The sequence below is a fragment of the Paramormyrops kingsleyae genome, chromosome 15 (genome assembly GCF_048594095.1).
Source record: "Paramormyrops kingsleyae isolate MSU_618 chromosome 15, PKINGS_0.4, whole genome shotgun sequence".
Taxonomy (NCBI): Eukaryota; Metazoa; Chordata; class Actinopteri; order Osteoglossiformes; family Mormyridae; genus Paramormyrops; species Paramormyrops kingsleyae.
The window spans coordinates 25037986-25054729 of NC_132811.1; the positions used below are offsets into that span (position 1 = coordinate 25037986).

At 44.2% G+C, this 16744-nt stretch overlaps 1 protein-coding gene across 1 annotated transcript; it reads right to left on the minus strand.

Moving 5' to 3' along the window:
• Window positions 1–2761: 2761 nt before the first annotated feature.
• rnf11b (ring finger protein 11b) lies at window positions 2762–15791 on the minus strand. The gene is made up of 3 exons (XM_023821403.2): window positions 15195–15791; window positions 3389–3558; window positions 2762–3139 (listed from the first exon to the last, which is right to left on the minus strand). The coding sequence occupies exons 1-3, from the start codon at window positions 15315–15317 to the stop codon at window positions 2968–2970; spliced, it is 465 nt and encodes a 154-aa protein (XP_023677171.1). The 5' UTR covers window positions 15318–15791; the 3' UTR covers window positions 2762–2967.
• Window positions 15792–16744: the final 953 nt, after the last annotated feature.

A 16744-nucleotide genomic window follows, 5' to 3' on the forward strand; every position in this document is an offset into this window, starting at 1 on the left:
ATATTTTGTGTTTTTATTTTTTGGACTGACTGAATTAATTGTGTGCTGTGAGACTCTACAGACTGCAGTGTAGATTATTTTAAAATATTGACAATTACATTTTTAAAAATAATTTATTCTCAATCGCAAACACAAATACAATCACAGACACTGGTTTGGGGCAGAACCTTTATAACAGCAGACCAAGCTACAAACTGAAGATACACACACTGGATTTTACAGCGTAGTTCGTAAGTTTTTGATTGGCCCATGAAACAGGCATACTGTCATACTAACATTAGTATGTACAAACTGAGAGGACGCATAGCCACCGAGCAGTAAATTCCTGTGAAAACAGAGGAGTTTAATGTACAAACACATGCCCATCTTTAATTTCCTTATCCCCCTAGTGGCTATAGGGTAAGTCCTTGGAAGACTCCATTGTTCACTTTTCTCAGGTGTACAAGTATGGGGCCCAGTGTCCGTGGTGACTTCAGAAGCCATCGTCCACCCACAGGCTGCCTGCTTCACTGGCACCCAGGGAAATTGGAGTCTCATCCCAGAACCACTGACACTTGGGTGATGAGTCTGAAACGGCGAGTCCCCATAGCTGTGGAGGGCCCAAGCGTATTCTGACTCACACATACCACTCCCAGAATTAAATGTCACACACATGCATACACATACACCTAAATGAGCAATCCAGCTTCAGAAAGGAAACTGCAGTGTTGGCAGAGCTTGCTCCAATTTCTGATGCCATCTGTCAGTGTTGGTACTGTTGATACCTCACAATATCAGAGAAATAGATCATGTGTGACAATACACAGCCTAACTTTTTTTTTTTTTTTGGGTTATATACAAACCAATTTCCTCAGAGACTTAAAACAAAAACACAACTGACAGTACGCTTATTACTTTCAAAACATCAAAATAAAACTTACTTGGGTCCAGAGAAGATGTTCATTAGCATGTTTTATTTTTGTATTCCCCTCATATACCAATGGCCACTGATGGTGTAGCACACAGGGAGGGAGCTTGTTCTGGGAAGAATATTGTTGGTCTTGAAAACTTTTAAGCCCAGACGAAATTGGAGTTAACCACTGAGAACTGTATTTATGAAAGTACTTTAAATTCTTTGCAACAGTCATTAATTTTTTGCATAATGAAAATGATATTCACACTTTTCAACTCCAGGAACTCAGCCAACGCAGTTAGTATTGAGTGCAGGAGCAGTTGAATACATTATTTTTTCCAGCTAATGTATTATCTTGGTGGTGGTACAAGGGGATATTTATTTTAAACCCAGCAATCTGTATTTGTCGTCTTCTTGTAAAATGTTCATAAAAGTCTAATACTGTTAGACTCTCGTTCAGTTTATTTTTTTATTATTCAGTTTTTGTGCAGGAGTGAAGACCGATCGACCACACACACACACACACACAGCAGAAAACGACAGGCGTTGCACAGCTTGCCCCCAAGTCCAAGTCTCTCGTTTATGACTAATAAACAGCACGTAAGTGATTTTATTTGAAACGTCGGCGATGTTAATTACACCAGCAGAGCGTACTAAATTAGCTGTGTAGCGACCGGGCTCTTTCCAGTGTTTCAAAGCACTAAAGACGCGGCACATGAAAATCAATGGCGATTAGCTTTAAATAGGAGCATCACAAGAAATTAGGCGCGCTGCATCTGATGCCGGAGGTGGCACTAATCGCAGATTACGGCTTGTTAACCGAAGCAGCCCGCCGAAGAGAACATGGAATGGCGGACAGGCGCGCATGCTGGGCGGGACGCAAGTCGATTCATAAAGGCGGGTATCTGGGTGACACAGCCCAGGTACCCACCTCGGTCATCACATTATCACAACAAGGTAACAGATATTTCTTATGTTACCACTGTTTGCGGCTTTTTTTTTTGCACAGTTCCGGAAACTGGATGCGACACGACTGTCCAACACGCCCGTATCGAGGCGCCGCAAAAAGGAGGTAAGGTTCTCCATCCGAACCGTCCCTGAACACAAAAAGGAAGATAAAAATCGGTGATTTACGTTTTATTTCCCGCGATCAAAAGTGCGAAAACTCCCCGATATTCCCGTGTGAACCCTAAAACGAAACGGAGCAACGTAGTTTCATTCACACAGAGCATGCGGACAGAGCGATTACCACTACGAGCCAAAAACTTCAGTACGGTTAAAAAAATATTCCAGGTTATATGTAAATATATATATTTATATATTGCGATTCAATGTGTTTATACAGATGTATCACGTTTCAGTTATGTCAGAGAAGTGCAACTTTCTACGCGTGATTTGTGCGCGTGTGCATTTGTATCTTGTGGGAGTCCCCCCCGGTTCAATAAGCCCTTATAAAGTCTTACAGAAATGCATCTCCACCCACCGCCACACCTTAAATAGTGATGAGAACAGCAAACGGGTGAGCCCCCCCGCTCCCTCTTGTAGTGGTAGTTCATCCCTTACCCTAAGAACTGCAAAAGCAGTGGGAATCAAGGTCTACGTCATGTGACTCCCTCTAGGGTTGCAAACTGTCCGTTGTGGTCCTCCCCGGCACGGGAACACTCAGTGGGTGGTCCTCCACATTGGGGTTCGACTTGTAGGTTATGGTGTAGAGTACAGGGATTATTTTTGGAGGAGCAGTGTGGCGTGTGACTGAAAGCACAGGAAGTATCTCAGCCAACGGTCTCTCCTTCCTCCCTCGCAGGCTACCCTGGCCAGCAGGCCCCAAGCGAGCGATGGAAGGCCGGGACTGCCTATACGACTCCAGTCTGGGACACGACACAACAGTGACCCTTTAATACTTAAAGAAAAGAAAAAAAAGAGAACACCTCATGCCATCTTCATCACTGGCCTAACTGAGCCAGACGCCACATCCTTGGGACTGGGGGTGGAGAATCAGCCTGTTAGAGGGAGGCGGTTTTGGTGGGGGAAGGAAGGAAGGAGGGCCCCCCCCTAGGTGCCTGCTTCCTCGTGGCTCAGTTGGTCTCATAGGACGACAGCAGGGCAGCGTCCACAGGCTCCATGCAGGACGGACAGGTGAAGGAACGCATGAGCCAGTCGTCTATGCAGTCCATGTGGTAGATGTGCATGCAGGGCAGGAACCGAATGGGGTCGCCGTAGACAAAGTCCATCATGCAGATCACGCACCTGTGCAGGGAAGGGAGAGACAGAAAAGTGCGTTATATCCTGGCGTGCAGTGGGGAGGGAGGGTTGGCTGGCATACAGGTCACTGCGTGGATCCAGTTTATTGAAACATGTCACCATTACAATCAAGCAGAACATGATAGCTATCAATTCAGATACCAGCAAAGAGTGGAAAATGGCAGGATGGTCTGCCATGAGGCAGACTGCTGGATGATTTACACGTGTGTCACAGCAGACACCAGCGGTACTCACTCTCTGATCTTCTTCTCCGAGCCATCCCGGCCCCCATCGTACACGCCCCGGGGCAGGTGCTGGATGAGGCCGATGCGCTGGGCAATGCGCACCTGCTCCTCCTCCGTGAGCTGCGTGGCCAGGCGGGTCTGGCTTGGCGTGGGGTGGTACACGGGCACCTGGACCTGCTCCTGAGCAAGAGATACGCACACATGAGAAGAGCACAGATCTGCAGGGCATTCTGTCACTGCTGTGCCCAGTCCAAATGGTCCTCTGGGCTGGAGGAATCATCTTCATTAGAAAATTTTAATAAATTAAAAAAAAAAAAAATTATACTGAATTATTCGTCCAGTTCCATGGCTGGGATTACAAGGTTTACTTTAAGCTTGGAGCCTATCCCAGGAAGCATAGGGGACAAGGCAGGGGGACACCTTGGATGAGATGCCAGTCCAAAGCAGCATGCACACACACACATGCGCACACCATGGGCAATTTGGAGACAATCCACCTAAGCAGGTTTTTGGACTGTGAGAGGAGACCTGCAAACATGGGGAAAATATGCAAATTGGGGGTCAGAATCAAACCCAATGAGACAATGTTCAATGTATCTTCCTTAACTGAGTGAATTTAAATTAATTTTAATAGTTCCAGTTTTTGTAGAAACCCTCCTATGAAAGCTGGGCTACATTTTTTATCCCCATTTTGGAGATTTTGTAAACGGAACAGAATTTCACCACAGTGAATCAAGAGCACCAAAAAAAACCCCACAAAAAACCCTGGCATAACTCGTTTTAAAAAAAGGTCCATGTCCTGGCCATGCAATTATGTTCCAAGCTGCGACAGTGACGAAGATGCTGTACTTCAGATGTAATTTACATTACAGCCCAGAAGGTGGCAGTATACACTTGCCTGCAGTTGCCTGTAAACGTTCATGTGAGAATATTTACAAATGCCACATAGCTTGTAGACACCTGACCTGCCATGAAGAAGAGCCTCACTGACTGTGACAATCTACATTTATTCTGAAAGAAGAGGCTGTGTTTATTGGAGGGTAAATGCAGAGTGTATGTGTCCAAATGACAGTAACATGGATTACTTTGGAAGCTAGCCAACTCCAAAAGTACACCAATTTTTCTGCTAAAACTTCTCCCAGGGATAAAAAAAAAGGTGCATAATCATTGAAATGTGAATTTTGATATGTACTAAGGTCCACTTGAATTCTATAGAAGCTTCCAAAGACCTCCTTTGAAACAGATTTCTACGTATATGCGGCATGAGATTATCATCTACTGCAGAGGTGTCTATGTAGTTCTGACTAAAGGCCACATATGCTGCCTATTTTCCAGATAGATCGGATTCTGCCATGATTAGTTAGCTGGTTAGATTAACTAGCTCTCAGTCAACACAGACGGTAACCTCTGCGCGGCTTGGTCAGATCGATGTGCATCAGCGGTCTGCAGAATGACGTAACCAGTCTCATTTGAATCTCGCCCAAAAAAAAAAACAAAAAAAAAAAACACGTAAATCCTTACATTAGGAATCTCAGTGAGCAAATGATTCAGTCCATGTCAGCAAGGGCAGGCGTCATAAAGCCAGAGAAAAATACCACCTTCACCACTAACAGTCTAGCTGGATGAGCAAACCAAGAAATGACTTTTTAAGCCTCCCACAACATTCATTTCCATTTCAGCCCTTTGCCATCCAAGTCCTCAAAACAGGGGTGGGGGGTTTACCAGCTATTGCCTTTGTCCAGAGATATAGGCCGAGACCCAGCTTCTGCCATCTTAAAGCACAGGAAACAGACTCAGCTTCACAGGAGCTGCACTCAGCTTCAGACCTGTACCCATCCCTCTGGGCTCATCCACCACTGGGCAAAAAACCTCTCTCTCTCTCTCTACGTTATTTATACCTGCTTTGTACATGCAGAAAATCAGCCATTCACTGCAAGACAGTGTAACCATTAAGGAAACACACAAAATTACACCACAATTTAATGGCGCATAAATTAGTATGAAAATGAAAGGACCGTTATTTAAATTTTGATGACACAGAGGTCATGGCCTCCTGTTGTCTGTTTGGTACGACTGGTTAGAATGTGTTCTGTGTGTTTCCATTGTATCCCTGTCAGCAAATGAGGGTGCCACCCTCAGAGCCTGCAGGTCATGTGATGATACATCTGACTGTTTGACTGTCTCAGGGGCAGAAACAGTCAGCTGGGTTACTGCTGCTGTTTCACTGGGCGATACTGTAATGAGCTCGCCTCAATCAAGCGATTTTACACATTTAGACACACTAAACCTACACTGTGGTAACATGCCACCCCACAGCACCCCCGTTAATGTCTGAGAGATCCACCTATATTTAAAATGCTTAAAATACATCATGGGGGGGTGTTTCATGTAGGGTACACTTCAAGCCACAGAAAAGCACTATTGAAAAACAGAAAGAAAGCTGATATTTGAGTGAATTCAACTCTTCTACTCACTCCCAACATGGAACCCTGTTATATTAGAAAATTCACAAAATGGCCAATTGATTTAATTTATTTTCAATTTTTTGGGAAGAGGTGCGGCAAGGAGGTCCTCGATCCTCACCGAAAATAGGAGCCATGAGAGTACACTTCTGAGCAATGCTCAGTCCAGTCTGTGAGGCTAAATTCTGTGACTCGATCAGACTTAACTGATCAAAAATACGCAGGAGATTAAGTGGAGAGACGGGGTCACAGGGTCGTTTTGTCCTCCAGGAATCGGGCACTCGGTGGATAGTACTCTGGCACAGCCCCTCAGAAACCACGTGAAGCTGGGCCAAGGTACCAGCATCACAAGATGAGCCCTGACGCCCATAGCCGGCTGGGCAGGCAGGCACTTTGCCTAGATTGGTGGGCATATGGCCCCTGCATCTCCGACTGCCTGGCCGATATGCGCCCGCTCTTCGGCAGTGAGCCGAGAAGCACGGCTGCAGAGCCAGCACACGGGCCCAAAGCTCCACGGGCGGTGGCCAAACGCTGGGCCTCCAGAGGGCGGCTCCCTTCTGCACAAGGTCTAAAAATGAAAACGAGGTCAGGACACTGAACAAGCCGCCTTTATGAAAAATACACTCCTGAAACGCAGACACATGGGGACTTTTCCCTCTCTGCTTCAAGAATAGAAAACTAAACAAAAAATATCCCCGCCAAAGAGGTAAAGAATGACTTTGCATTCTGCACTTTGAAATACGAAACGGCGAGCTTCCCGTAACTCTACCTCGGTGCCTGAAATCCTGCAATGTTTAATTCGCTGGCACCAAAAAGACGCACAGCAGAGATGGGCTGTCACAGTTGTACAGAGAAGACAAACGAGATCAAGGCACAGACGGCACTAGTACAGACAACTGTAGACTCCTGTTAAGCTTGGGAAGGAAACACACCTACAAACACAGCCAGACAATGGGTGGCCCCAGAGAAGCCATATCGACTGCAACGCAATTTGATACAATGACATGCGCTCGCATGTCAGCGGACCGGGCACAGCGGCATGTGCTGTGCGACACCTTGTATCCTGCTGTCATACAACGCAGACCAAAAATAGCTTTGCAAGAAACTCATCGTGCATTTGACTTTGGGTGCTGCTGAGACTGGTCTGAGACAATGGTCTGTACAATTTGGACCTGTGACGTGACATTTCACTCAAGTGCTAACAAGGGAGCCTTTGATTAAACAGAATTCAAAGTGCATGTCGCTTATATTCATCTCCCACCTTTGCTGGGGGATGGGAACCTTCAGGGCTCCTCTTTCAGATGTCTTGCACAGACTGCTCTTTTTACCACATTTTAGCAAGGTTATGAGCAAGCCTTTGAGTCTGCAATCACACTGCAGACTTTCACTTTGTTGTACATGTCATGCTTCACAACCCTTTTCCACCAGCTCAGACAGATAAATTGATGTTCCCTGATTTATTTACATTTATTTATTTAGCAGACATTTACCCAAAGCAAGGTCAGCCGGTCCCTGGAGCAATTGGGAGTTAAGGCCTCCTTGCTCAAGAGCCCAAGGGTGACAATACACAGGGTTTTGAGCAATGTTGCTGGCAATTGTTGCTAAGGCACTTTCCCATTGATATTAGGCAACAAATTTGAAAAACTATTTGAAAAACTTTGATCGACAGTGGGCAATTTTTCGCTGTCATCTAGATCCAGATGAGTTGCCCTTTGCCTCACTTGGTTGGCAACATTACTCAAAAGGTAATGATACACAGGGCAATGTTAACAGTGAAATCACTGCTGACTACAGCATTTGAAATCAGAGACCTTATAAATCACAGGCACTGTCCTAATCCAGTGAGCCACACACCACCCTAGATGATACCACCACGTTTGACAGTGATGGCAGTTCTTTTTAGAAAGAGGTGGTTCTGTTGTGCTATACTTTTCACTCATTTTCCCTAACAAGAAGAAGAGTCTCCCAAAGGCTTCAGAGTCATCATGGTCTTTGTTGAGCCTGAGAAGTGTAACCATGTTAGACTTGAACAGCAGGGGAGCAGTGTTTAGTTCTCTCTGTTTCGGTGACTCAAACACTGATGGTATTGAACATGAGAGGCCCACACAGCTGCAGCCATGTCATACGCATTTGTTGTGGAGTGACTCTTGTTGGACATCATCTCCTTCAAAGACTAATGATGGTGCTGAATTTTACATTTATTTAGCAGGTGCTATAGTCCAAAGTGACACCCAGTAAGGTAGATATCCTCTCCAGCTAATATTTTCCCCATTAGAACATGTGCTTGATCGCAGATTGATGACAGCCCAAGTGTAGAAATGGCTTTTTAACCCTCAGCATGACTTACATCTGCCATAGAGGAGACATATATTTGGCAACTAACCTTTTTTCAAATATGGAACAAATCCCTCAAACTCATACAGACTGTCATCTTATAGATTGGAACACTTTACTGAAACAACACGCTTGGATCTGATTATCCTAGAGGTATTTCAACCAAGTCAGATGATGTTGGATCCATGCATTAAGTAAGAGCATTGAGAAAAGATGTTTGGCATATTTGTTGAATCACGGAATGCTAACTGGACTTAGGTCAAAATCATGGAACAACACATTATTCTAAACAGTTCATAAAATTGTGTACCTGAGCAGATCTCCATTTTTGAAAAAGCCTGTCATATTAAAGTTACATTTCTATGGTATGTATCAGGATTACTGCTTTTACTCAAAACAATTTTTTCTTTTTTAACAAAGGGGACGTGTTTAAGGTCAAGAATGTTGATCTATAGCAGTGTTCTCCAATCCAGTCCTTGGGGACACACCGTCAGCCCATGTTTTTGCTCCCTCCAAGCTCCCTGCCAGACAGTCCACATTTTTGCTCGGGAGGAGCGAGGGAGCAAAAGCATGGACTATATGTGGGTCCCTGAGGACTGGATTGGGAAACACTGCTCTACAGTATTGCACAAAGACTTTTAAGGGACATGACACTTTGAGGTTACGAGAGCTTGGCCTGTACACCAAGGCTACTTGCTGCCCTACAGTTGACACCTGAGATCAGCTCTTCACATGTTACAGAGCCCAGTTGTGTCTTGGGCATTCAGTCTCTTTAGGGAAGAACAAGTGACTATGCACAGAATCCTCCTTCTCTCACAGAGCTAGGACACAAGCCATTCATTCTAATTAAAGTCACAAAACTCACTCTTAAGCCAATTAAAAAACAACAATAAATAATAACAATATTAATAATGCGTGGTCAACTTTGGGATGGCCAGAGGCACTGAGAAGTGCCCTTTACCAATCAGTACCAGAATAACACACTGAGATGGGGGGTGGGGACTTTAGAATATCACAAATCAACCTACGGGTCAAAATTCAGGTGGGATCTCATAGGCCATCTTGTGTAATGCATTTGTATCGTCATGTCTACATAAAACTAAACCTCGTGAGAATTGGGAAAGTCACAAAAATCACTGTCAAACATCAGCTATTTTTTGTACTATTCATGCATTTTTAATTGAGATAGCTTGTTTGTTGCAGTAAAATAGACTAACACAGGCAGTACTTCCTTCAGTGCCCCAAGTATAGTCAAGACAGTCTTGTTCTGGATCCAATGGGCATAGTTCCACGTCAGCCCTTGCGAGTGTGGTCACACACACTACCCTTTAGAACTAAGGTCAGAGACCACTGGCATGAAACCAACCTGCCAGCCAGCTCAGCTACGTAACATATGATATCACAAGATTCCCTCAGAGCAGTGATCATGGGCGACGTAATATGTTTTCAGTTGCTGCTTCTGCAGACTTACTATAAAGTACATTGTTCACAGAAAGCCCCCAACAACCAAAATGTCCTATATCCATCCATCTTTCAGCCATTTATCCTGATGAGGAGGGGAGAGGTAAGCTGGGCATGATGCCAGTCCACTGCAGACCACACACCCCCGATTCCTACACCACATGCAAAGTAAAGATGCCAGTTAACCTAGTAGCATGTCTTTGGACTGCAGGCAGAAAATAGAGCACCCATAGGAAACCCGAACGACACAAGTAGAACATGTAACCCACCCCCCACCACACACACACAGTCGTGTGATCATATCGTTTTGGGGGACTGCTCATTCATTTCTATGGGTAAAATGCTAATGCTAACTAAGACAACCTTAACCCCTACCCAGCCCTAATCGTAACCATAAATAACCAAACAAAATACAAGAGTTTTTGCATAAAGTAAAAATACAGGTATTCATCACATATGGTCCCCACAAGGTAAGGTATACTAGGACCACACACACACACACACACACACACACACACACACACACACACACACACAACAGAAGGAGCCTTGACACACCAGTCCAGAAAGTGTAAAGAGATACAGCTGACCACTGAGGCACTATGCCACTCACATACTGGACATTTTCTACATGGTTCCCCTAACTTCTTATAGAAGGCCTTGAACATCTGACTTGGCCAACTTGGTCTTATAAACATCATTTGTGTGGATTTTAAACCAGTGGTGACTTCGCCTCATTGCCTCAATTGATCAGAAATTGAAGAGGGGCGGTTTCTGTGGGCACGGTAAAGGCTCAAAAATCACCATGGGGAGGTGGAAAGGTGACACCACTGCTCTGCTAAGAGCATATGGGGCTTAGAACCCATTTTTCTTAAGTAGCTGCCTCAATCTCAGAGCACTAGAATATCCACTGTTCAATTAGAGACCCATTCACACCTGCCTTTGCTGATAGAGACTTCAGTCAACACTAAGCCTGAAATTAAAGGCAGTCTTAGGAGTAGAATACAATGAACAATCAAGGGAAATTCAAGCTGCCATTTCATAAAGTTTATTCTCATAAACAATATTCCAATTAGGTCCATAATAATACTAAAATCTATAAGTTCTGCATCTGCACTGGGTAGACACTGCCAGAGTATGCCAGGGAGAAGAGGTTCCTTTGAAGTCCGAACATAATACCTCTATGCTGCCCCTCACGCTCCTTCAGGTGCTCCCACAGCTCTGGAGAGTCACTTCTATTAGCTTTCTTCCTCTCTCAGCCCAGTTTTAAACAGTAACCTAAAGCAAAAATGCTGAAAAGCACCCCGCCCCCCCCCCCCCACACCTTAGAAAAAGCAGCCTCCTTTTGGACTGCTTCAGATGCCAGGGTAACAAAATTTGCGATCAGAATCGTCACACTGGCTGACTAGCAGTAATGAAGCTCCTTTGAAATCAGACCATGAGGCTAAACTTGAGCTGCAGTGAGGGGGGGCGCAAAATTTTGCCGTGCTGCAAGACCAAGCACTTTATCTCCTGCAAGCCTTTGCCCCTAACCATGCTAGAGACTAGGCACTTATCTCCTGCAGCACAGCCACACAGAGATGAGTCAGCAACCTCTCCAGCTGCTTGCCAAAAGACCCTTCATGCAGTACACCCCCCACCCTCCACCCCCCACCAACAGGGTACTCCACAGTGGCAACAGTGCCTCCTTTCTTAAACACAAGTACCAGTTATTCACCCTTTTAACAGCAAGGTTTACCGAACTGGACCAATGCTGTTGCTTGGGTGTTGGCAGACTGCATCCTGGGAGTCGAACCGTCTACCCTGGGTCATCGGTGTGTCCCACATGAAGTTGCTTGCGACACCCACTTTACTGACAGAACCCCTGCATATGGACCAACTGCTGTGGCCTATGACAATCACAACATTTACAGCAGAAGCATCCCCAGTGATCACTTAAGAAGGCTACTAAACTCATTTCATACAATGCGTCAGAAACTGAAAGGGAAATGGCCTGTTATACATAGAAAGAAAATCTATTTCTGTTTATGATTAGTTTCAATAATGAACTGAAATATGACAGACTCGCATACACAATGATGATGTACCAAGCATCCTTGATCTGGGAAAGCAACTTTGAGTAGAGACTGTCTTTGTGCCAGACGTTAACATACACTCAGAAGGCAACCTGGACTGTATGTATAGCTTGCTGCTTGCAGGTTTGTCTCTCCAATCTCCAATAGGCCATCTGCTTTGAATGTATCCGACTCACGGGCCTGATAAGGACATACGAGCAAACAGCTCTGTTTGCCCAACAGCAGCACCTGTAGTTTCAGTGGGCGAGCCACTCTGTGTCCTTTCTCATTCGTCACGGCCAAATATCAAAGCCGCCCATCACCCACCCCGTTAGCTTTTGGACGGATTGCACGTCAGCAAAGAAGGAATTCGGCACGTCCTTCGACTTCCCTCCCTGGGCGCTGCCTGGTTTCTGCCCTCCCAGAGCCCCTGAAGCTTGGCACGCGCAGAGCCAGCCGGTGGACTTCGAGAAAGGGCTGATTCACATGCACGAGAAAGGCTTCTGTAATCCTGCGGTGTGGGGAAAGCTTACCCAAGGAAGTATGCGCAGTATGTGTGGACATGTCTGCAAGGCCCAAATCGGGGCCACTGCTAGCCCTCCAACACCTCCACCAAAGACAAACATGCTGGTTTAAGATGGCAAACTGGTGCAGGGGTCCGTTATGCCTCATCTGTGTCATGCTTCAGACACTAAGATGTCCAAAGCATTGATAAAAGGAGAGCTGCAGACCTTTAGTGGGCTGAAAATACCCAAAGCTACTACTTCCTGTTCTAGATGTAAAGCTGACAATGCTATTGGAAATGTGGTATATTCAAATGGCTATAGCAAAATATCACCAGATTAGACCCTATGGAAGACACATATTGTCTAGTGCTGTTCTCTCACATAGGAAAGGCAGCATGTATTATAGAAGATGACAAATAATAATGCTAGCATTAGATAGCATTAAGGATGGTAATGGAGCTGGGGTGTAAAGAAAGAAAAAATTACTTGATATTTATTTAGGAGACACTTCTATCAAAAGCAACTTATTTTTGTGAGAAAGTAGGGTCAACCAGTCCCTGCAGCAAACTGGGGCTTAAGGGCCTTGCTCAGGGGATATCACTCTGCTGGCCTAGGGATGTGAACCGGTGACCATCAGAAAATATGCATAGCGTTCCAACCCCGCAAGCCACACTCTCCCAGTGATGGTGACACCATTCCATGGCTCTCATTTCTCAAGTAATGGAGAAATGGATATACTCAAGCAATCTCATAACAACATATGGACTGTAACACTACAGGAAGTATTAAGAGTGTGTGTCTGTTAATCACCATGCTACCTGCTGCCCCAATAGCTCCCAGGATAGACTCACCTAGTCTTAAGAACACAGTCATTATTATTCAAAAACAGTTCCTGTTTGTTTTGCTCTGCTCTCCCCTGACCCTGCTGTCCTTAGAGAGCACCCAAAGAGCAGTACACAACCCTCACTGTTTACTGTGAAGTGTGTGTATGTGCGTTTTTTGTGTGTATTTCCACAACTTAAATGGCAGTGCTTGAGTTCTTGCTTTTACATACAGGGCTGCAACCGCAGATGTACAGTTAAGACTAAATTATGCTTCACTCATACATGTTTTTCCTTACCATTAGATTAATTTTAACATTATATTTAAGTATATGATAAAAGGCAAAATATCAGGAAGAACAGTGTTTCTATCTGAAACATCCTCTTTTTTGTCTTAGTTAGCGTTTAACATTGATTTACAAAATGATATAATTTTTATACATTACAGGGTTATGTATAATAAAATGTTTCCAAGTTCCAGGATGTCCTGAAAGCCACACACATCACATATAATGAGATCCAGGGGATTTGGTGGTCAAAGGAGCCGGCGAAATAAATGCAGCTGCAATACTTGGATGCAAGAACGATGGATGCAGTCAGCATGCTAGACCAAGTCCATGTGCACATTTCATAGGCAGCTCTTGCATATATGCAACACTTCAATCTTTTTGTGGGACTCGCGCATTTTCTGGGCGCATGAATTCAATTAGACAACTGAAAGCTGAGTAAGGACTGTGCAAAATCCATAAAACCAAACACCTACAAAATGTACTGAGTTACCAGCAATACAACCTGGATTTAAAGTGAGACTGAACAGTTAGGTGATAGATCTTAAACGCCCAACAGTTATTTGAGGTTTTAAGTATAATTTTTAAATAATTGTTAGCATATACAAATTTCCAAGATCTGCTCCAGCATCATAACCTTTATCCTTGACCTAGCCAAATTAACTTGTCTCCTAGTCTTAGTGCTGCTAATCAGTCTGCATAATATGATTACCTCATAAAAAAAAACAAACAACATAAACTGTACACACACCCACTGGGCTAAACCCAAGCTGCCCGGTAGACAAAGCCATTGGGAAAGACACACTGAAGTACTTTGAGAAAATACAATACTGCGTAGCGTGGACGCATCCCTAAATAGCCGAAGAACAGTGATCAATTCCAGGACTTGTCCAGGAATAGCAAAACATCAGTATGGACCTCACACAGAAAACATCTGGAGGAAATGCAGACAATAGTCTAGGCTGCACGTACTCTAATTGGGGGAAAATAACAAACAGGAAAAACAAGTTTCAGCCACTGAGCTCGACTGAAACAATGACAGGCGTTTTATCGAAATGCCCTAATTTTTTAATTTTTTTTAAAAAAAAAGTCACATTCCGAATTAAAAGGAGACACAGACATTATGAAACAAAAAGTAGGTGATGGAGGATGTGCCGCACAGGCGCCGCTGCCTCATCGCGTTTCCACCTTTAGACATTGAACTTGGCCGACGCCTGAAAGCCTAAAGCTGATTACATTTCGCTGGCCTGGCATTTTTCATTCCCCATAAAATCGGGCATGCATGGAGAAAGTATTAAAATAAGCCTACGACCGAATCCACATTTTACAGCCTGGTAATAAAAAGAGAAGTGTTAACAAAGAGCAGCCATTCTGCTTACTGAAATTTCCTGATTGATAGACTAGTTAATCGGCTTAGGGGGAAAACACGGCATGCAAACTCAGGATCAATGTTATGTGTTACGAATTATAAGCCTTTGTAAACATACGTATACAAAGTGTTAATTTGTTACCGCAAACTTCCTGGTAAGGAAATGCGGAGAATGACGGAGGATCAAAATGGGGATCGTTGAACTTTAGCATCGCCGTTCATTATTAAAAAAATATCTGTGGATATAATCACCATCGTAGGTTTTTTTGGGACACATCTAAAATAAGAAAATGATACGTTGTATTACACGGTTTCTGAAATGTAAAACCAATCGCGTACAAAATTATTCATAGAGCCCAGCGCCGACCACGTAGTGTTTACTTACTAGGCAGCATTAGCAATGTTTCTAGGTCACTTTTGCCACTAAAAGGGCCATCAGCTAGGAGAACAACAGAGGCTGTTCGTTTACAAAAACAAAAATATGGACATGTAACTGATGTATTCCCTTGATTGGAGATTTACCTGATATGGCGGCGGCGGCTCCTGGTCCGGATCTGTCCCGTCACCGAAACTAGCCCTGTCCGACTGGGATTCATGCAGCAAGGAGATATCATCCGACGTGGGAGACTTCAGACAATTACCCATCTCCTCCTCAAACTCCCTCTCTTCGAGATGCTGTCCTTCGCCTACACCTTCAGCGGCACAAAAAGACGACGGCGGATCCCTCTTCTCCGCCAAACCGAAAGCGTCAAGCGACTAATAATGTGCCCCATGCATTGCGGAAGATGTTTTTACTCAAGGCGAACAAACCAAACCATCTCAACACAAAGAAGCCAGGCTGGGCGCAAACGCCGCCGAGCGCAGCCCACCCGTCTTTGCCCCAATCCGAGCACCAGCTCCGCTTTCAAAGCCCTCTGCGTCCCCTTTCGCCGATCGTTTAGGTCTTTTTTGAACACTTATCTGTTTTCTTTTTTTTTTGTTTTTAAATAAAACGTCTATATTTCGGCCGACAGGGTACAACAGCCGGGCAGCTGCTGTGGAAATGAGCACAACGTCACCGCCCGTGTGTTGTGCTACGTAGCACAGGGAGGCGGGTGTCACTCCAGGGCTCGTGGCCGGCAGCTCACATCAAGTTCAACAGCTCATCTTCTGCACCGTTGTGTCATTCTGCATGCATGCATGCATACATACATACGTACATACGTCCATCCATGCATGGATATTGCATATAGTTCATAATATGCAATAGGCCTACGCATTTTTAAAATTTCCACGTACAATTACCCTAATACACCTCGCGATCTTTTTTGCATCTTAGACAAAATTTGAGTAACAGTGGCATCAAAAAAAAAAACTTATTAGAATAATTAATCTTCCCTGTAATATATATACAATAATATTATAATGAGATAATGGTAAAAAAAAAAAAAAAACCTTAAATGTACATTATGCCAGACTACAAGTGTAAATGCCAGTTCTCTTAATCTTATCAACTGATTCTAAATCAATGTTTGGACCTCGAAGTGCCGAAGTGTCTAAATTCAGTCGGTAAGGGTCAGACAGGATTCCCCAATAATCTGCGTTACTCATCAGCAGATCGCAAGGGAATTTAATGGTGCAGCCACAATACGGCTAATATTTCTATGTAAAATCAATAGAGCGGTGCAGTGGCGTAAACATTACCGAGATTTATTCCTGTGTTTGGGAAATGTACTACTTGTAGGCCTAATGCCCGATTCTGATATTACTGTATACTTTATAAATAACCTTTCAGCTCAGATGGGCCTAGATATTCAGAAATCTAAGTATATTATAAACGAAGTACACTATTACTGTTGGTTTTACTCTGCATATAGGCCTATATTCGTGGTATCTTATACTATGCTGTATATAGAGTAGTTTTCCACACTTAAAAGCTAAAATATGTGATTTGATGGCGTCATCTAAAACGTCACTGGCTGCGAAACCGTAACAGCAGTCGTTGAGGATCGGCCTGCGGTACTTTGACAGTACATCAGGACAGCGCCCTCTTGTGGTATCAACTGAGGAGAATAAAAAAACAGTCTAAAGAC

Coding starts and splice junctions, on each gene's coding strand:
- rnf11b (XM_023821403.2), bottom strand. CDS start 15,317: ATGGGTAATTGTCTGAAGTCTCCCACGTCGGATGATATCTCCTTGCTG. Junction 3,559..15,194: donor AGCCGCCGCCGCCATATCAG/GTAAATCTCCAA, acceptor TCTCTTGCTCAG/GAGCAGGTCCAGGTGCCCGT. Junction 3,140..3,388: donor TCGGAGAAGAAGATCAGAGA/GTGAGTACCGCT, acceptor TTCCCTGCACAG/GTGCGTGATCTGCATGATGG.